A 22191-nucleotide genomic window follows, 5' to 3' on the forward strand; every position below is an offset into this window, starting at 1 on the left:
GGTGAGACAGCAGCAGACTGTGTCTGCTGTACTGGACGGTACATAGCGATGGAAGGGGCCAGCAGGGGACGCCACATTATTACGGTACCACTATGAACAGCTTTGAATGGTATCATATGTTTTTCCACCGTACCGTATGTAAACTTGACTACGCCTTATTTTCAGGGGGTGCCTTATATTAGCAAATTCTGTAAAACCTCTGACATGCCTTACTTTCGGGATACGTCTCATTTTTGGGGAAACAGGGTAGTATATACAGTACCATTTTAAATTGCTTTTTAAAGGATTATTCTTATTGGATTGCTTTTCAGCCAGTTTAGGATAAATATACTAACTAGACCAAGTACAAATTATTATTAAAGTGAATTGTTCAACTTAAGTGAAGATTTTTTGCAGAATCACCAAAAGGACATACAAGTCAATCCTTTACTGAAGCAAGTCCAGTTAAGTAAAAGCAGAAACAAAGTAAATATGCAAACATTTGACTATAATATTAGTTCTGTACACTAAAAACTAGAACAATGATGAGATGCCTCACAAAAAATGGCCACAAAGTTGATTAAAGATTGTAAAGAATTTGTAGAACAATTTATCACCTTTCAATGCTTGTGTTGGTTGTCTGCCATTTACCGTACATTGTTTTGCAAAACTGGCATGCCTTTCAAGTTGAGATCCATCCATTCTAAATACCTAGATATGCCTGGAGGGCAAATTTAACTAAAAGAAAGATTTCTTTCTTCTTCTTCTTAAACTTTGCATAACAAACAAATGGGTACTATTATAACTACAGAGGATTCTACCAAAAGAATTGTCACATTCCACAGGCCAGTAAAGTTCCATTGATAGTATCTTGTTCCAAGCCATTTTTGAGAAGTGGTATTTATGAAAAATAACTTTGCTTAATAAATCAAATATAAAAGCTGCATGTCAAACATAGTCTTGTTATCATGCTCAAAATACACTGCTCAAAAAAAAATAAAGGGAACACTTAAACAACACAGAATCAAACTTCTGTGAAATCAAACTGTCCACTTAAGAAGCAACACTGGTTGACAATTAATTTCACATGCTGTTGTGCACATTCAACTTTGCACAGAACAAAGTATTCAATGAGAATATTTCATTCATTCAGATCTAGGATGTGTTCTTTGAGTGTTTCCTTTATTTTTTTGAGCAGTATATTAAGAAATGCTTGCTCCTGAGAAACTAGATAAAACGTTTCTATTTATTATTTATGAAGAACTCCCAGTAATATTCAGATGTAACTGTTCGCTACATTTTAACATCCTGATTTTCACTAGGACAAAGGTCTTCAAACTTGGCAATTTTAAGACTTGTGGACTTCAACTCCCAGAATTCTGGAAGTTGAAGTCCACAAGTCTTAAAAGTTGCCAAGTTTGGGGAACCTTGCACTAGTAGCTCAAAATGATTTACAGTATATTGAGATGTCTTTTCTGTTCTTCCCTGGAATAACCCACACAGTAAGTTGAGCCGATAGAGTAATTGTCCCAAAGTCCCCCAGCAGGTTCTCATGGCTGAAGGTGGACTTGAACCCAGGTCTATGCCATCCTATTTAACACTTTAATCATGACCATAGTGGTGAGGGATGAGAGTCTGTTGTGAAGCACTATTATGTTTGAAATATCTAAAAAAACGCCACATATGAGAGGTCCAGGATTGACTGGGTGAACTGAAATGACTGAGTGAAATGACCAATTCCAATTTTTGGTGGTAACCCTGATAGTGCTCCATTTATTTATTTTATTATTTATTTATTCAATTTTTATGCCGTCCTTCTCCTTAGACTCAGGACGGCTTACAACATGTTAGCAATAGTACTTTTTAACAGAGCCAGCATTTGCCCCCACAATCCGGGTCCTCATTTTACCCACCTTGGAAGGATGGAAGGCTGAGTCACCCTTGAGCTGGTGATGAGATCTGAACCGCCGACCTACAGATATACAGTCAGCTTCAGTGGCTTGCAGTACAGCACTCTACCTGCTGCGCCACCCTGGCTCCATCATCTTCTGTCACCAGGTGTGGTGGCAGGTGTCTTATGGCGACCCTGGGGCTATAATGGAGAGATGCCTATAGAATAAGAATAAAATTCTTTATTGGCCAAGTGTGATTGGGCACACAAGGAATTTGTCATTGGTGTGTATGCTCTCAGGATACATAAAAGAAAGGATACATTTGTCCACAACGTATAAGGTGCAACACTTAATGATTATCATAGTGTACAAATAAGCAATCAGGAAACAATCAATATTAATATAAATCCTAAGGATACAAGCAACAAGTTACAGTCATATAGTCATAAGCAGTGTTCCCTCTAATTTTTTTGGGGGGTGGGCGGAAAAGTATAGTGTCTGAGCGGCAGTCCCTTCGGGACTGGTCGGCACAGAAATAATAAATAAATAAATAAATAAATAAAAAAATAAATAAATAAATAAATAAATAAATAAATAAATAAATAAATATTGTGTGTCTATAACACTGAGCTAATAATAGGGCAACTCTATCAATATCAAAATGCCACTTAAATAGTTGAGCTAGTTTCAAACTAGATTTTGATTTTCTTTCTCTCTTCCTTACTCCCATTCTTTTTCTTTCTCTTTTCCTTCCTCTCTTTTTTCTATCTGTTTCTCTCTCTTCCTCTCTTCCTCTCTCTCTCCTTCCCTCTCACTCTTTCCCTCTCGGCTTCTGGGCAGGTTTGGAAAACTCTGAGTTGATGATGATTTTTAAGTGAGCGATTGCTCACTGCTCAGCTTAGAGGGAACTATGGTCATAAGTGGGAGGAGACGGGTAATAGGAATGATGAGAACCTAATAGTAATAGTAAGGCAGCCTTAGTGAATAGTTCAACAGTGATGATGGAATTATTTGTTTAGCAGAATGATGGTGTTCAGGGAAAAAAACCCTGTTCTTGTGTCTAGTTGTCTTGTTGTACAGTGCTCTATATAGTGTGGTTTTGAGGGTAGGAGATGAAACAGTTTGTGTCCAGGATATGAAGGATCAGTAGATATTTTCAGGACCTATGAGGTATACAAGTCCTCAATGGAAGGCAGGTTAGCAGTCATTGTTTTTTTCTGCAGTTCTAATTACCCTCTGAAGTCTGTGTTGGTCTTGTTGGGTTGCAGGACCGAACCAGTTATAGAAGTGCAGATGGCAGACTCAATGATTCCTCTGTAGAACTGCATCAGCAGCTCCTTGAGCTTCCTGAGTTGGGCAGAAAGAACATTCTTTGTTATGCTTTTTTGATGGCATTTTTGAATCTAGATGACCATTTTAGGTCTTGAGATACGATAGAACCTAGAAATTTCCCTATTCGCTCTGCACAAAACTATAGTATGTATGTATGTATGTATGTATGTATGTATGTATGTATGTATGTATGTACTGTATTTATGTATTTATTTATGTATGTATGTATGTATGTATGTATGTATGTATGTATGTATGTATTTATTTATTTATTTATTTATTTATTTGATTTCTGTGCCGCCCTTCTCCTCAGACTCAGGGCGGCTCACATCAAGGAAAGTGTCAGAGTTTTCTCTGCTTGCTCACAATTGGGATTTTTCAAGCAGAAGAACCTACCGCAATCGAGGCGATCTACTGCTGGCATGGAATTCTTCCAAGGTCAGTAAAAGGAGGACTCGGATTGTTGAGGCCAATATGCTTGCTCTCTGTCAACTGCTTAGAGAGGGCACTGTAAAGCACACTAACATCCCCTGTCCTATAGTCTCTCCTATATCTGGTATTTCTTCTCTACTATATCCTCTATAACCTTCATTGTGTATTATTGTGTATTGGACTAGCTAACTAACTAACTAACTAACTAACTAACTAACTAACTAACTAAATAAATAAATAAATAAATAAATAAATAAATAATAAAAAAGAATATGTCTAAACGCTATAAATGCTGAATGCTCTAATTGCATCCCTGCAAGAACTGTCAGGCAGCGAGCAACAGCTGTCAAACCCGTCGAGGCAGCAACCCGTCTGTGTGCACGTACATCCTTTGCAAACAATAAATAAGCGTTTTGCAAGAATTGGGGAGGCGTAGCCGTGCGCGGTTGCTTTTCAGAGGGTTTGGGCCCCAGAGGGCCCAGCCGTTGGTGGGTCGCTCCGTTCTTCCTTCAAGGTCCCCCCGGGGCCTGCCTCCCTCTTCTTCTGACCTCCATCCTCGCCGCGCTCAAGCAAGCCACCCTCGGGCGGCTTGGAAGCACTAGGTGTGTCGCTGGGCGCTCCGAAGCCTGCGAACTTTCTGCCTTTGATTGGCTCAGCAGCACAAGCGACTCCCCCGCGGGGGCTCGGCAGAAGCCGCGCTTGCCTCCAAACGGGAGCGGCCCTCCCTCCTCCGCTTAAACCAGACCGCCCCGCTCCTCTGGGCCAGTCAGAGGGCGCAGCCCGAGGCTCAGCCGCCGCCGCATCATGCAGCCGCCGCCGGCTCCCGCTGCTGCCCTCTTGCTCGTCCTGCTGGCCGCGGACTCCTCGCAGAGTGAGTAAAGTGGGGGCTTCCTTCGCCTTCGTTTCCCCCCTCCCGCCACGCCAGCCGAGGATGGAAGCCCCCTCGCCGCTGCCCTTCCTCATGAGGGGCGGAGGAGTTCGCCCTCTTGCCCTGAAGGGACGGGAGACGCACGTTTAAAATGACCCCCCTCCCGAAGTCCACGCGGATAACAACCACGGTGGGCCGGGGAAAGAGACTGACATTCGCCTCATAAGGTCACGGGGCGTCCTAAAGCCTTTTTTTTACCTCACGGGCGACCAGCCGACAGCTTCAACTCCGGGGCACCTGCCTCGTGGCGCTACTTTTCGGGCCAAAGGTTCTCGCTCTACCCGCTCCCAGACCTCTGTTGTTGTTGTTCCCCCCGCTTTGCCCGCTTTTAAAGGGGTCGGTGGCGACCTTCGTCTCCTGTGCCTCTTGGGCTTCCGCAGCTTTGTTCTCGGCGGCAGCCGAGCGGCCGAATGGGAGAGGGGCGCGCGCGGTCTGTGTGAGGGGAAATGTCCTTGTTTTGTGAAGTAAACGGCGGTGGCGGTGGCGCCGCCGCGGCATTGTTTAGATTTCTCTCGCGGCGGGCGGCGGAAAATGGTGTGTGAGGGGGAGCCGAAGATGGATCCCGGAGGAGTCCCGGTGGGTTGGCGAAGCGGTCCGAGCCTGTCATGTCAAGGGGAGTTCGTGACGGTCCCCGGAGGACTCTTGGAAAAGGGGGAATGTCCGCGAGCGCGCGCTTGGCCTGAGGCGCGAGGGAGGGGAGGGAGCCGGCGACTTTGCTGCGGGGAGGGTGCGCGGCCGCGTCATTCTTCTGAGGGAGCCCAGGATTAATGGCTTCCCCCCTCCCTTTTTTCCTCTGTTTCTTTGGGGGGCTTCTCCAGCCGTGGTCTTCTACAAAGGTCGGGAAGAGGCTTCCCAGTTCCTTCGCCAGAGGCACCGCCGAGCCTACCAGATCTTCGAGGAGACCAAGCAAGGCCATCTGGAGAGAGAGTGCGTGGAGGAATTCTGCAACCGGGAGGAAGCCCGGGAGGTCTTTGAGAACGACCCGGAGACGGTGAGAAATGTCCCAAAAAAGTGTCGGAGATCGTTAAGTTTATTTAAAAAAAGAAAAGAATAGTGTGAAGTCATCCTTAAAGCATCAGAATGGGAATGAAGGCGCCAGGTGTTTGCACAGCTGGAGAAGTTGCTTGAAAGAGGCATGATTAGAGAAGCAACTTAAACCACGCCTTTCTCTTGACAAATCCCTTCTGTTTGGATTGTGAGGCCAAGCAAACAACGAAAAGGAGGTAGCGTATATGGAGATTCAATCAATCAACCAATCAATAAATCAATCAATTAAATTTCTATGTGCCCAACTCCCTAGGGTCTTCACAACAAAAATAAACATGGGTCAATATAACATGTATCCTGACCTATAGGTATCTATAGTCAGATCCCTCTCCTTGAAAAGATGTGTGGGTGTGTTCACGCACATGCTTTCTTTTGTGGATTGAGTTAAATCCTACCACAGACCAAACACATCGACTAGAATCAAGGTTATTGGATGCCTAAGGAAAATTTGTGATGTTCAATTTGAATTTTCCTTTCAGTGCCTGTCAGTTCAAATGCCTCCCCTCAGTTGATTTTTTTAAAAAATGCTTTCAAGCAAGGTTTTGTTGAATTAAATCAATTGAATAAACAGTATAAAGCCATTTATTTAGAAGAGTACTCAATATGCTGGTTGAATTAGAAAATGATGCTAACTTGGATCAGCTGTGTATTGGTTTATAAATGTAAACAGTCTGATGTAACACATATCAGCAAATGTGTCTTTTTTTAAAAAAATACTGTGTTTAGTGAGTGGAATGATAGTTACCTAAATCTATAGCTGTTTTTTCCTAGAAGACTCAACGGTATAAAAGTAATTATAATTTTAAATTAAATTAAGCATTTAATATATTTTGTTTATTGATGCTTGCAACTTTGGGATGTACTGTTCTGAAAAAACTCATTTATAAACAAGGATTATCTGGTGCTAGTTTAGGGAATAAATGTATTGAGCGAACTAGTGATTTTTGCACAGGCTTGCATTCCTATGCATGATTTGAATGGGATAGATAGGTTTTGTAGGTCAAAAATACTGAGAATGAGAGGAGCTTGGATTCTTTTTCTCTTAAAAGAATTAATTTTTATATTTAAGGAAAAACATGTCTTAACGTACTCCCTGACTAAGTATAATGCAATGATGTACTCTTTTTCCAGTGTAGTTGCAAAGTAGTAGCAAATTCTGGTTTGTGATATCACTTTTAAACTTTTGGCCTTTAGCTTCAGATAAAGTCAAGGATATAGTTGGGAAGAACAAAAATGAACAAATTGTTCTCCTCTCCAATTCTCTGTCATTTTCAGTTTATAAACAGCAAATAGCATTGGATATTTAGGTTCTTTACACATATGTTATCATATATTTGAACTCATAAATTACGTATTACTCCTTTTAAATATCAATGTTAAATGTCTTCACGTTTAATCAATATAAGCTATGCTGAAATAATTTTGCAGCTGTAGTTCATAGATGGGTGGAGAATACTCCAAGGTCACCAGAAAGTTATACAGTGTTCCCTCGATTTTGGCGGGTTTGAACTTCACGAAAAGTCTATACAACGGTTTTTCAAAAATATTAATTAAAAAATATTTTGTGGGGTTTTGCCCTATACCACGGTTTTTCCCACCCGATGACGTCATATGTCATCGCCAAACTTCCATCTGCTTTTAATAAATATTTTTTTAATAAACTTTAATAAATAAACATGGTGAGTAATAATCTAAATGGTTGCTAAGGGAATGGAAAATTGCAATTTAGGGGTTTAAAGTGTTAAGGGAAGGTTTGTGATACTGTTCATAGCCAAAAATAGTGTATTTGCTTCCGCATCTCTACTTCGCGGAAATTCGACTTTTGCGGGCAGTCTCGGAACGCATCCCCCGCGAAAAGCGAGGGAACACTGTATATAAAGTTTTAGTAAAACCATTTTTTAAAATCCAAAAATGAGCCTGCAGAAAAAGTATGTGACTAAATTGTATTGTTCCACTGCAAAAAGGGAAGAAATGTTTTACATTCCGCAGTGACATTTATCTAAAGCTTTACTATAGAATGTTTGGATTTTTCTGTGATAGTTTTTTTTAAATAAACGATGTTTTATGTTTGTGTTCTTAATTTCCTGAACTTTTGTAAAATCTCTCTGAAGTTGTATAGGTTATAAAGACGAATGGAGTGAGAAAAAAAGGATTTTCTGAGGAAGAAGAAGCAAGGATAGTGGCAGTGAGAGATAAACTATCTTTCAAATATGGTAGTGTAGCATACCTGAAGCAATGGTGATTTTGCCTAATGTAAATAGATCTGTTTGTATAATGGGATTTCCCTTTGTCCTCTAGCTCTTCCTGCCCTTCATTGCATGTCTTTTAGATTAGCAACAGACAGGTTTCAAACACAAATCAATAGACCAATAATACTATTCACCTAAAAAGGATGTTGGGGTTTTATAAAATTGTAGCAACACTAACCTTGGAGCACTAGATAGGAACTGTCCTTGGAAAGTCACAAAAAGTATCAAGATAGTGGAAATACTATTGGATTTATTTCCAGTATCTGGAGATATGTTGCCTTGGAAATTGGACATTTCATTCATCATTTGAATTTTGATAGTTATTGATAGCTACAATCATAGCAGAAGGATCTATTAAAAACAAGAGTAAAATTATGTTGATAATCTTCTATCAGGTACAATTTACTCATTTATTATTTAAAAATAATAATTTGATACATAATATCCCAAACATCAAAAATATTGCTTGGATGTTTGTAGTATAAGCACTGCAATATCTGAGCAAGCATGGTTATTTCATTTCTCTCAGATAATCAGGCTTATGGATGATTTCAAATGTGGTTCGATAAAGAGATGAGCAATACAATAAATCCTAACATCTCCTGGGAGCTGCCTTTAATTTCCCTGAAGACCAACTGATTACGTTACCATATGGTCAAAAAGAAAGAGATAACACACTATCGTTAATGGATTAAATTTAAACTGGCCATTGATAATAATGGGAGGAAGTTAATGATTTGCAGTAGATTGATGGAAGATGGAGAAAGATTAAAAAAAAAGTGTACATGTGAATATAAATTACTATGTGTTCATTTGTAGCTTTGATCTTGCAACATAAATTTATTTATTCCTGCAAGAAACTGATTCTGTTTGGGTTTATCTTAGTGTTCCCAGGATCTCGTTTGGGGTCTAAATTAATATGTAGAAATATATAAGAAATATCACAAAATCTTGGATTACTTCTCATTCTAATATTAGTCCAGGTGTATCAAGTTGTTGGTATTTTTGGAGGATGCAATCTTGTAGCTCTATTTTATGTCTTGACTCAATCTACAGTCTTTCCAGGTGTTGTTAAACCACTCCAGAGAGTTTAGTTAATAATATTGGAATTATAGCTGTGTAAGATCTGGAAATCTGTTCCTCACTCTTGTTTTATAGCACTTAAATGTTCTTATTTTAAAGCATAAATGGCTTTTTAAAAATAATGCAGAATGTTGGCTTTTACCTTATACAAACAATATATACAGAGTTTGATGAATTTATATTAGGGATGTGTGATTGTACAAAGGAGATTTGTTTGCAACTTTAAAATTCCAATGAGAACTTGAAAAGCTATGACATGTACTACAAGTCTGTATATGCCATGTTATATAAATGTACAAGTAGGCTTACATGGAAATATTAAGGATCAGGCCATTGATAATTTTAAGAAGTCACTAGACAACCTGTGACTCATTGGATCATTTTCCTTTTTTCACATATAAAAGAAAGCACCAGTGAAGCCTCTTTCTCCTCCATCTCCCCAACCCACCAAGCAAGCACCCAAGTTTTCCCCTCGCTGGCCACCATTGTTAAGAGATTTCAAATGTTGGCCTCAGTTCCAAAGCAGCCAATGGCTGCTTACTAGTCAGTCCTTGCCTCCAGTTATTCAGTGCAGAAGCTCAAAGAAGCAGGAAAGTGGATAGGACAGTGATGACGAATCTATGGTACGGGTGCCACAGGTGGCACGTGGAGCCATATCTGCTGGCACGCGAGCCATTGTCCTAGCTCAGCTCCAATGTGCATGTGTGTGCCAGCCAGCTGATTCTTGGCTCACACAGAGGCTCTGGGAGGGCATTTTTGGCTTTAGGAGAGCCTCCAGAGGGATGGGGGAGGGCGTTTTTACCCTCCCCAGGCTGCAGGGAAGCCTTTGGAGCATGGTGAGGGTGACACATAAGCCTACTGGGCCCACCGTAAATTGGGAAACAGGCCATGTCCGGCCTCCAGAGGGCCTCCTGGGGGCAGGGGAAGCTGTTTTTGCCCTCCCCAGGCATTGAATTATGGGTGTGGGTACTCACACAGGTGAGACAGCATGCACCCATGCTCTTCGGCACCCGAGGAAAGAAAGCTTCACCATCACTGGGGTAGGACATACCTCTCCTATCATCCCTTCTGATACACAAGCTGTGGTTTCTACCAGTGTAGTCAGAAGGTATGGTGGGGACGTTTTGCCAAAATTTGCCAAAAACTTTGCCAAATTTCAATCCCACAAGAGTCATATTTTGGGTACATTCTGTAAGTTACCCCATTTAAGATATGTTGAGTCAAAAGTTGTTGCTCTATGGTGCACCGTTTTGCCCAGTTAAAAATTACAAAGTATGTAACAGTCACAACAAGTTTAGTAGTGCATACATTTTGATGTGAGAAAATATATATTTTTCCTGTTGCTTGACACAGAACTTTTAGAGAGGAACAAGAAAATATGTTTGGTGCAATACTGGACAAATAACCCATAATTCAAAGTCCTATATATAGAACTGTCATTTTAAAAGTGCTGAGTAACCTCCTGGTATTATTCAGCATGTACGGTACATTTATATAAATGCTGGGTTAATTTATATAAGGGTCATGTCCTCTGCTATGATGATGATGCTCATCCATCATGTTCTAAGAGGACCTTGACATCTAAGGGGATGTCAAGAGCTGCATGTAAATTGTATTAAAGTGAAAGAGAGGTATGCATAGTCAGCCTCGCTCTCTCTCTTCCCAGATTAAAATATTTTATTTTATTTTAAAATTATTTTATTTATAAATAAAAATAAATAAAATTCCATTCCTTCTCTATGGAGATTTACTGGATGGCTTTTGGACCAGTCATGATTTCTCAGTCCAGCCTGCCTTTCTGGCAGGGGAGGGGTTGTTGTTCAGAAATAGGAGGCAGTGCTATGTGGGGGTTTTTGTTTCTGGGGTGTGTGTGGAATGTAGACCTAATAAATAAGTATAATTTTGAGCAGTTTTGGTTGCTCGTAATCTTGCGATGATTAATGATGCTGTCCTTCGGGCACAGATTCAAGAGTTTTAAAATCAGCATTATTTTGTATGCTTTTGATTTTGCAGAGAAGCTAATTAGGTTAAAGGGTCTAAAGAAAATACAGTGCTCCCTCGATTTTCGCACTTTCGAACTTCGCGAATAGCCTATACCACGGTTTTTCAAAAAATATTAATTAAAAAATACTTCACGTTTTTTTCCTATACCACGGTTTTTCCCACCCAATGACATCATAAGTAATCGTCAAACTAATAATTTTTGCAAATAAATAACAAAAAAAAAATTATTGTTAATAAATAATTATGTTTATAAATATCAGGATCACTAAGTGTCTTATTCAATGGTGAGTACCAGTAATAATGGTGAGTAAGGTTGCTAAGGGAATGGGAAATGGTAATTTATGGGGTTTAAAGTGTTAAGGGATGGCTTGTGATACTGCCCATAGCCAAAAATGGTGCATTTACTTCCGCATCTCTACTTCGCGGAAAATCGACTTTTGCGGGCGGTCTCGGAACGCATCCCCCGCGGAAATCGAGGGAACACTGTAATGCTAAAACAAAGGCTGCCTTAATAAAAAAAGGTCTGTATAAGGAATATGATAAGAGAAATAAAATTTATGTTGATAAGAGATCTGCCTGTAATGATGAAAAATGTTTGAATTTCAGATATTGATTCATTTTAAATAATTTGGCTATAGTTTGTACTCCACGTAACATTCCATAGATGTGATTTGTTTGTGTGTTTGTGTGTGTTTTTAAGTTAGTGTTGATTCCTGGTGATTGCCTGGACTAGTCCCTGCAATTTTCTTGACAAGATTTTTGGTAGTGCTTTGTTACTGCCTCCTTCAGGAAAGTGATTGGTCCAAGGTCACCTAGCTGGTTTTCTGCCTAAGGCAGGAACAGAACTCATTAGCTTCTGGTTTTTAATCCCATTGCCTTAACCACTACACCAAATTGCTTATCTTACATGATAATAACTAGGGAAAATTACAAAACAGAACATCTACATAAGTCAACTACCAAAGGTGTCTTTTCAGTTAATATTTTTCTCACACTTTAATATATAACTTTTAAAAATATTCAAACAACACAAAAATTTATAAGGAAAAACTATGTTATATAATCAATTCTAGGCAAATTATAATCCAAAATCTATAAGAGGGCCAAGTTTTGGTCTTGGAGAAGGCATGTGCCAGTATCCATGTAAAGTACATCAACACATACAAATATCTATGTGCACATATAACATCCTTCAGACATATATGATGCTTCACAGATTTATAAGCATGTGAACATCACACACCGTCACATCACCACAATCCAAACATGGATACACAGCAATGAGGGGGAAGTCTTTTATTTCCCACCAATAATAGTGTATTCTCATACTTCTCCACTGCCTTTTTTACTCATGATTTTTATTATCTACCATGTCCCAACCTCTTTTAGCTACATATTTTCCCTCATATTGTCATCTTCCAAGACTCAGTGTTATTGCAACATTTTTGGATGCTTTTCTAGCTTGCTTATCCTGTAGAAGTGTGAACATCTGAGCCAATATAAGCTTCCTTGTTGACAGCACTTCCTGGAATACCCATTTAATTGTGGGTGTGGCATTGCCACTTACTTTGCTCTGAAGACTGTTGTTCACAGGAGTGTGTGTTGCCTCAATTATTTTTGTGGAAAAAAAACAATAGCATAATAGCACAGAAATCCCAAGTAGCCCTTCCTATGATACCTGCAGGGGAAGAAGAAAAGGATTTATCAGAAGCAATAGGGATTGTTAGGGATGCTTGATGTGTGCCAATGCTATCAAAATGTAATGTAAGTACTGTATTTTTCAGAGTATAAGACGCACTGAAGTATAAGACACACCTTAGTTTTGGGGGAGGGAAATAGAGGAAAACAATCTATCTACCAGGTAGTCATCTTGCTAACATCCTTAGTCAGCTTCAGCAAAACAGATGAAACACAAAAAATTAGAATATCATGCAAAAGTTTGCTCATTTTTCCACATAGACTGTGGAAACTTTTGCATCTCATTTGGAAACCAAGGACCCAGAGTATGGAGGAAGAATGGAAAGGCATGCACAGCAAGATGCTTGAAGTCCAGTGTGACATTTCCACAGTCTGTGTTGATTTTTGGAGTCATGTCATCTGCTGTTGTTGATCCACTGTGCTTCATTAAGTCCAGGGGCAATGCAGCTGTCTACCAGGAGATTTTGGAGCACTTCATGCTTCCTTCCACAGACGAGCTTTATAGGGATGCTGACTTCAATTTTCCAGCATTTTCCAGGACTTTGCCCCTGCCCACACTGCCAAAAGCACCAAAATCTGGTTCAATGACCATGGGATTACTACTGTGCTTGCTTGGCCATCAAAATCGCTTGACCTGAACCCCGTAGAGAATCTATGGGGCATTGCCAAGAGAATGCCCTATGAGACTGAACAATGCAGAAGAGTTAAAGTCCACTATTGAAGCATCGTGATTTTCCATAACACCTCAGCAGTGCTAGAGGCTGATAGCTTCCATGCCATATCGCATTGCTGCAAAAGGGGTCCAAACCAAGTATTGAGTATACATGCATTCTTATACTTTTCAGAGGTCGGATATTGTTCTATGTACAATCCTTGTTTTATTGATTGCAAGTGATATTCTAATTTTCTGAGATGGTGGATTTGGGGTTTTCATGATCTGTACCCCATAATCATCACAATTATGACAAATCACGGCTTTAAGTATCTTGCCTTGCATGTAGTGAGTCTCTCATATATTATGTTTCACCTTTTAAGTTGCATTACTGAAATAAATGAACGTTTGCACGATATTCTAATTTTTTGAGTTTCAGGTGTAATTTTATCTCCTGGTTAGGGCTGAAAAAACCTTTTTCAGAAGGAATAACAATGGAAACAAGCCTGCAAAGACTTAGGGCTGCAAAAAAACCCCTTCAGAGTAGCAATGAAAACAAGCCGGGAAGATCACTAGCACCTCATTAGGGCTGGGGGAAAAAGCTTCAAAAAAGCTACACTCAGAGTATAAGAAGCACCCAAATTTTCGACTTCTTTTAGGAGTGAAAAAGGTACATCTTACACTCTGTAAAATATGGTAGTATTTCTATTTATGATTTTGCAAAAAGAAAGTATATATAAAGGATACCAACTGTGGAACATTGGGGAAACCACTAGACTCTACTCTTGGTGTCATTGCCTGCTATTTACTAATTTATAAAAAAAACCTCTTCCTTTCCTACCCAGTCCATCCCCTGCCTAAAAATTACTGTTTATAGATCCCAAAAGAAATGGATTTCTTCCATCCTTGAAAATTATTTTACATTTATAATTTTTGACTAAAGACTCTTTTTTTGTTTTGATTGGAAAGCAAAAAGTGCTTTGGCAGCGACTGTGTAGCATCTACATAGTGTAGATGCAATGTTAGCTGCCAGAGTCTCTTTGAAAAGTGAGATGGATGTGATTTTAACTTGGAAAGTGCATTTTTGGTGATCAAACCACATTTCTTCACTTTGCTTGTTTAGAAATCATAGAATCCATTAGGACCTCCTAAACTGGCCATTACACTATATCAGTTTAATCTATTATCAGACAGTGTGTGTGTTTGGTAACAGTGTTTTTGATCATTTTTTTTCTTGCATAGATTTCTATTAGTAAGAACAGACTGGATTAAAATGTGTTTTTTTGCTTAGCATAGTATGTGAAAATAACAAATTCCGTATGACATGAAGTATTAGTTGCCTATTATGACTCAGTAGTTTAGCAAAGATCTGTTCCAGTCTACCAGTTGGATCATGAGCGAGGACAGAAACTTGTCTTAGTTATAAAAGCTGAATGTGATATGAATAGAAACATTTCTGTAAACCTGGTTTGGGTGAAGCTACAAACAAATAGAATCAACTTTTCAATTTGACCTTCAAATGACGCTTTATAGTACATGCTGAAGTTTAGCAGTGCTTTTCCTCTGTTTAAACACATTACTTAAGAACTCTTGCCATGTATTTTATTTGTGAGCCACTTAATGCTCAAAATTCAGCAATCTCAGCTAATTGAAAATTAGCTCTAGTATAGAGTGGTCTTGACAACTTAGGAATACTTCCTTGACATAAGCAACAAATCCTAAGCTTCTACAAGTCTGATTTTGGAAAAAAAGAGAAAACTACAAGTAGTGTTCATTTAATAACCATTTGTTCAGCAACCATTTAAAATTGTGCAGGCATTACACCAGGGGTCGGCAACGTTAAACAATGTTCGGAAACTTCAGATCGTGCAGAATGCAGCTGCAAGAGCAATCATGGGCTTCCCTAAATATGCCCATGTTACACCAACACTCCGCAGTCTGCATTGGTTGCCGATCAGTTTCCGGTCACAATTCAAAGTGTTGGTTATGACCTATAAAGCCCTTCATGGCACCAGGCCAGATTATCTCCGGGACCGCCTTCTGCCGCACGAATCCCAGCGACCAGTTAGATCCCACAGTGGGCCTTCTCCAGGTCCCGTCAACTAAATGTCGTTTGGCGAGGCCCAGGGGAAGAGCCTTCTCTGTGGCGGCCCCGGCCCTCTGAAACCAACTCCCCCCAGAGATCAGAATAGCCCCCACCCTCCTTGCCTTTCGTAAGCTCCTTAAAACCCACCTCTGCCATCAGGCATGGGGGGACTGAGATATTCTCTCCCCTTTATGCATGGTATGTTTGTATGTATGATTGGTTTTATAACAAGGGTTTTTAGCTGTTTTAGTATTGGATTTATACATGCTGTATTTACCGCTGTTGTTAGGTGCCCCGAGTCCACGGAGAGGGGCGGCATACAAATCCAATAAATAAATAAATAAATAAATAAATAAATAAATAAATAAATAAAATTAAAAAATAAATAAATAAATAAATAAAATAAATAAAAAATTAAAAAATTAAAAAAATATAAATATAAATATAAATATAAATATAAATAAATAAATGTAAAGAGCCACAAAGGTACTAATCAGAAAACCCCTGTTCAATTCTGGAGCCAACCAAAAGTCCAGTTTCACCACCATAGAGCCTCATTCTAGCTTGGCATCCTTTTTCCTCTACCAGTTCCAACCGAAAGCCTTATCAATTGAGGAGCTGACCAGAAAACCTGCCCATTGCTAGAGAGTCTCCTCCTGGCGCTCTCTGCTTCCCCCTCCCCCAAATCTGGAAGCTCCTCTCAAAATTGTGATGCCGACTGGTGATAGGGAGTTGCAGCAGAGGGATGAAAGAGCCACATGTGGCTCCAGAGCTGCAGGTTGTTGACACCTGCACTACAGGAATGATAAATACACCAATTATATCCATTGCATCACTCCCAGAGTCATGTGATCAAAATGGGTGCTTGGCCACCAGCCTTCATTTGTGACTACAACATGTACTTTGACTTTCCCATCTGTCCATTTTCTCATCTCTGTCTTTTTGGCTGCCTTGCCTTTTGACTGCTGCTGTCTTTGCCCTCTTCTTCCTCCTGCTTCCCACTCTTGACCCAGATACTGGGCAAGGGCATGGTGCCAGGATGCATGCATTGAACATGATGGGTGGCAGAGCCTCAATTGCCAAAGGTAGCTTGCTGGGCTTGGCCAGAGAGAAGGCAGCAGGACAAAAGTGATGGAGAAGATAGGATGGTGGCCTTGGGTAAAGACACGCTGTTGCAATGTTCAATAGCTCACAGAGGCCTCATGACTTAGAACGCTACTTAGAAATAGCATTCAGGGATGTCTAGATAGCAAACCCTGTAGTTTTAAAAGAGAGACTCAAGCAGACTAATTACCTTTTCCAATATGTAATCCTTTGCTTGTTTTAGATAAACAGAGTTATCTACAAACAAAAACTTAATTTAAACATTTATAATTTCATTAATTTGAACAGGCAGTCCTCGACTTACAACAGTTCATTCAGTGATTGTTCCAAGTTATAAGAGCACTGAAAAAAGTGACTTTTGAGCATTTATCACACTTATGATCATTGCAGTATCCCTATATCACGTGAACAAAATTCAGACACTTGGCAACTCATATTTATGATGGTTGCAGTGTCCCAAAGTCATGTGATCACCTTTTGTGACCTGATAAGCAGTCAATGGAAAATTCAGATTCACTTAATAATTATGTTACTAACTTAAAAACTGTAATGATTAATTTAACAACTAAGACAAGAAAGGTCACAAAATGGAATAAAAGTCACTTTACAAATGTCTTGCTTAACAACCAAAATGATGGGCTCAATTGAGGTAAATCAAGGACTACCTGTAATAGGAATTACATGTTGGAAAATAAATCCAATTTATAGATACATAATCTCTTGATAATCCCTTGTGTTGAACTACATTTTCCATTACTTGCATCCAAATGGCCATTTTAAATGAGATTTATATGTTCTAATGCAAAATATTTTGAAAACAACTATATGAAATACAGTGGTACCTCTACCTAAGAACGCCTCTACTTACAAACTTTTCTGGATAAGAACCTGGTGTTCAAGATTGTTTTGCCTCTTCTCAAGAACCATTTTCCACTTACAAACCCGAACCTCTGAAACTGTAACCAGAAAAGGCAAGGAGAAGCCTTTGTGGGGCCTCTCTAGGAATCTCCTGGGAGGAAACAGGGCCGGAAAAAGTGGGGAGAAGCCTCTATGGGGCCTCTCTAGGAATCTCCTGGGGGAAAACAGGGCCTCCCCCCTGTTTGATTGTAATTGGAAAAAGAAATTTTTAGAGTAAGTTATACATTTTTGCACATTACATCTAATTTGCCTTCATAAAGTGGCTACCTGTACAAATGGCACCTCTAACCTATAAATAAACTACATAATGCTTAATTTATGTTTTGGGAAAAGGACACTTAGTAGTTCAGAAACTTAAAAATGGAAATTGAACTTTCTTAAATCCTTGCAAACTAAATAGTAAAGTTTATTATTGTCATCTTGTTTGATTTGATATTTATAAATGTAGTTGGGTTAGTTGTAGAACCCTTAATTTAAAAATAAACATAAAATTAAATTAAATTCCCCCTTCCTCCAACTTTTGATTTGTTTTCAAGTATTCTGCCAAAATAATGGATAATCTTGTAATGTTAAATATTAACAATTCTGTTATATGTCAGTAAGTATTTGTTTCCATTGATGTAAACCAAACAGAAACAATTCATTAACCTTCTGAAGCTTGAATAAATGAAAATATATTTTCTTCTTTTTCTTCTAAAATATATAACACGTGTTTTGATATACAAAAAAATTCCAAATGAAGTTCTTTGGAAATGATTAAATAGACTGAAGGGAAAAAAGTAATCATATGTTAAATACCATAATGTATGCACGTGGAGAATATCCTTTATTTTTGAGTTTGAGCATGCTGTTGCATCAACTTGTAGCTGTCTTGTGTACCACTATATTCTTCACACCACAATTGTCTGTCTATCACCAATTCCTTACCAACATACTTCCTAATTTTCTACTCATTTACATTGTAGCATCTATCAACACCAGGGGTGGATTCTCGATCCTTTCGTTGCCAGTTTGCTCAGGGTTATGCCATGCTCACATGCACGCCCGCAGCAATGAAAAAATAGCTTCTGCAGGCTCACATCACAAAAATCATTATGTGCAGTTGTAGGCCATTTTTATTGCTAGTGTGATCTTCTAATCTTTTAATTTCCAAACGAGAGAAATAAAGGACAAGTTGGCTTTGAATTTATGAAGACTAACTATTGTTCCAGGTCTATATTCCTTAAAGGCATGAACATTTTATCTTTTGCTTATTTGGTCTGTCATTTAGAATCATTACTCACATAAGGTGCATTACTTCCTTCCTGGGATGTATTCTGGGAGCTGTTTGACATTGGTGACAATCTTCCATGGAATCAATGGTTTGCCCAAAAGTTTGAACTAACTATTATAAACCAGCGGTGGGTTGCTCCCGGTTCGGCCCGGTTCTGCGAACTGCACCGGCGGTAGGAGGCACACATGAATTGGTAGCAATGGGGTTTAGAACCTACTACTGTTATAAATCCATATTTTAAAAAGGAACTCAAACTGTCCTATTGATGATGACATATGCTGATGCAAGGGTTTATAATTCTGCTTTAAAATTGAAACTTTCTTTAACTTTCTTTTCCTATAACTAAGGGAATTGTTCCGGATTTTGCAGCTGGAGAATTTAACATTAAACAGCAAAATGAGAAACTGAATCTTGACTACTCACTTCCTTCCTCCAATATTGCTGTTGTCACCAATATGTTTTTGAAACTGCACTGGATCACTCATAACCTCTGTTTTCAAGCGGGCAGCTCAAGTTTCCTTAATCAGCAGATTTACTGATGAGTAAGCAGTATAATCTTGGATGTTTACTCATGAGTATTCAGCCATTAACCTTCAGTAGTGTGACTCAGGGCTCTATGAAAGCAAAAATGCTTTGTTTAATGGTAATGGGATCAATAGGATGAGCAAATACCTAACACCACATTCAAATTGTATTTCTCCATTATTAAACAGTTAGCCTTTATTTTAATCTTAATGTCACTTTAGATTTGTCTTTCCAATAAATACTTGTTTCTCTCTCTCACAGGATTATTTCTACCCGGGATATTTGGGTGAGTTGCAGTTATACCCTATACATGTATGATGCTTTGTTGCCAGGCTCAATCTGTTTGCATATTAATCTGCCATAGAGGTCAGTTCTTATATGATATTTTACAATGATCCAGGCACCATTACCCTTCTTTAAAAAAATTAAGAAATCTTGATTTATGAGGCCCAGTCTGGTCATCTCCTGCATAATATTAGAAAATGAAAGAATCACATTCTAAAATAAAAATGCAGGTATATATATAGATGTATAGATATATCTATACATATATGAATAATTCAGTAGAAGAACAAACATGCTGAATATAGAATGGGAGATTAGCAATCAGTCAATTTTGGCATATGGATTAATAATACTTTTTGCATTTTCTTTAGACTGTATTCGGGACTATGGGTCACCAGCTACAAAAAGTCCAAGTTTACGCACGTGTGTGCATAGTAAGCATTTTTCATCTTTCTATCTTTTAGGCATTTGTAATATCCCTGTGTGGGTCTAGCATGGGGGAGGATTCACGCTCCAGCCCGCTTTTAATAATTTATAGTATTGAGAGTTTGTATACAGTGTTCCCTCGATTTTTGCTGTGGATGCGTTACGAGACCGCCCACGAAAGTCGAATTTACGCGAAGTAGAGATGTGGAAGTAAATACACCATTTTGGGCTATGAACAGTATCACAAGCCTTCCCTTAATACTTTAAACCCCTAAATTACCATTTCCCATTCCCTTAACAACCATTTACTCACCATTATTACTGGTACTCACCATTGAATAAGACATCCTGATATTTATAAACATATTATTTATTAACAATAATTATTTTTTTGTTATTTATTTGCAAAAATTATTAGTTTGGTAATGACGTATGATGTCATCGGGCAAGAAAAACCGTGGTATAGAAAAAAACCCGCAAAGTATTTTTAATTAATATTTTTTGAAAAACCGTGGTATAGGCTATTCGCGAAGTTCGAACCCGCAAAAATCGAGGGAACACTGTATTATGCTAAATAATGGCCTAATATTACAAGAATGTGCCAAAGTGGAGCTTGTAACCCTTATTTTTCCATTTTCTTTCCTTCACTGGTACCTGCTGCATGCATACACAGTGATTTTAAAACATCTTGCTAACATTTCAAAAAGGAAGGTAAAATATAAATGCAAACAAATAATTTTGTGGCTTAGCCTCCGATTTTAAGTTGAGCATTGCATTTCAGAGGCATCGGATGTTTCTGTTTTATTGAGCTTAATATATTTTAGTGTTTAATCTAAGCTGTGAACTATTATTTTTTTAACCATGGTTTGCAGTTGGATGTTACAGAAGACTATACTTAGATCACTGTTTTTCAACCTTGGCGACTTTAACATCTTTGAGTTGCCACGGTTGAGAAACACTGTTTTAATTTAATTAGATGTTTTTGGACAACTTGGTGAATCTTAATAAAATGCAGGATCCCTGTATATAATATTACATTTCAGGGCCCTTGTGTATAATATTACTTTAAATTGACCCTTGGTAGTGCAGTACTGCCAACTACTTCTGCTGATTACCGGCTGCCAGCAGTTTGGCAGGTTGAATCTTAGTAGGCTCATGGTTGACTCAGCCTTCCATCTTTCCAAGGACGGTAAAATGAGGACCCAGATTGTTGGGGGCAATATGCTTACTCTCTGTAAACTGCTTGGAAATTTTGTGGGACATCACTTTCAAATAAGCATGTGAGCTCAAATTATGATTTATCTGGCAAAATATGAACAGAAAACAAAACAGAGAAATGATACACTAGTTCTATCATAAGTGAATTTTAAGTACTATATTAAAAGAGAAACCGATAGATAATAATAGATAATTTGATGGAAATTTCTTTTTGAAATCAGTGCACACACATTTTAGTATCAAAATTTAAATAGGAAGAGGGTTTTTTAAAAGCAGAGATGAAGAAAAAAGATCATTGTGTAAAGCTTTAAAAAGGGAACATACAACAAAACATTTCAAAGGCATTATTTATAAGTGATGGTATATGCTTCAAAAGCATCCCATGATTCTACAGTTGCTGTATACAAACCCATTTTAGTCCAGTGTAGAAAAGCCCAAGTTCAGATTTCTGCAAACCTCAGAGTGACCGAGGTTATTCCTCTGTTTATTAGTACAGTGGTACCTCTAATTAAGAATGCCTCTACTTAAGAACTTTTCTAGATGAGAATCGGGTGTTCAAGATTTTTTTTTGCCTCTTCTTGAGAACCATTTTCTACTTAAGAACCTGAGCCCGGAAAAATTTCCCAGGAAATTTGAGAGTGGCACGAAGGCCCGGCCAGTTTCCTGCCATTCCCCCTTTAATCCCAGCCATCTCGGGCTTTTCTGGGCTGCCAGAGGAGCCTTTCGGTGGCGCTTAAAGAGGCGTTGGCAGTCCAGAGCAAACAAAGCATTTTCCTTTCTCTGGACGCTTGGAGAGGAAATAAACTTCTGCCAGTGCCCAGAGGAAAGAAACGCTCCATTCGCTCTGGGCAGCGACTGTCCTCCTCCTCTTCTTCTTCCTCCTACTCCCACCCAAATTCTGAGCTTTTATTTCTTTCCTAATGGGTTTGCACACATTATTTGCTTTTACATTGATTCCTATGGGAAAAATTGCTTCTACTTACAAATTGTCCTACTTAAGAACCTGGTCACGGAATGAATTAAGTTCTTAAGTAGAAGTACCACTGTATTAGCAAAAGCT

General features: G+C 38.8%; 2 protein-coding genes across 2 annotated transcripts in view; both read left to right on the forward strand.

Moving 5' to 3' along the window:
* Positions 1-22191, forward strand: part of LOC139166905 (uncharacterized) — a 984072-nt gene that overhangs the window by 671147 nt on the left and 290734 nt on the right. The window lies entirely within an intron of this gene.
* The window catches only part of GAS6 (growth arrest specific 6), a 55170-nt gene continuing 37149 nt past the window's right edge, over positions 4171-22191 (forward strand). Inside the window, exons 1-4 of the mRNA XM_070751117.1 lie at positions 4171-4506; positions 5382-5554; positions 19464-19488; positions 19859-19921. Of these exons, the coding sequence (XP_070607218.1) occupies positions 4440-4506; positions 5382-5554; positions 19464-19488; positions 19859-19921 (328 nt within the window). The 5' untranslated portion in view covers positions 4171-4439. The remainder of the gene's footprint in view (positions 4507-5381; positions 5555-19463; positions 19489-19858; positions 19922-22191) is intronic.

Source organism: Erythrolamprus reginae, chromosome 4 (genome assembly GCF_031021105.1).
Source record: "Erythrolamprus reginae isolate rEryReg1 chromosome 4, rEryReg1.hap1, whole genome shotgun sequence".
Taxonomy (NCBI): Eukaryota; Metazoa; Chordata; class Lepidosauria; order Squamata; family Dipsadidae; genus Erythrolamprus; species Erythrolamprus reginae.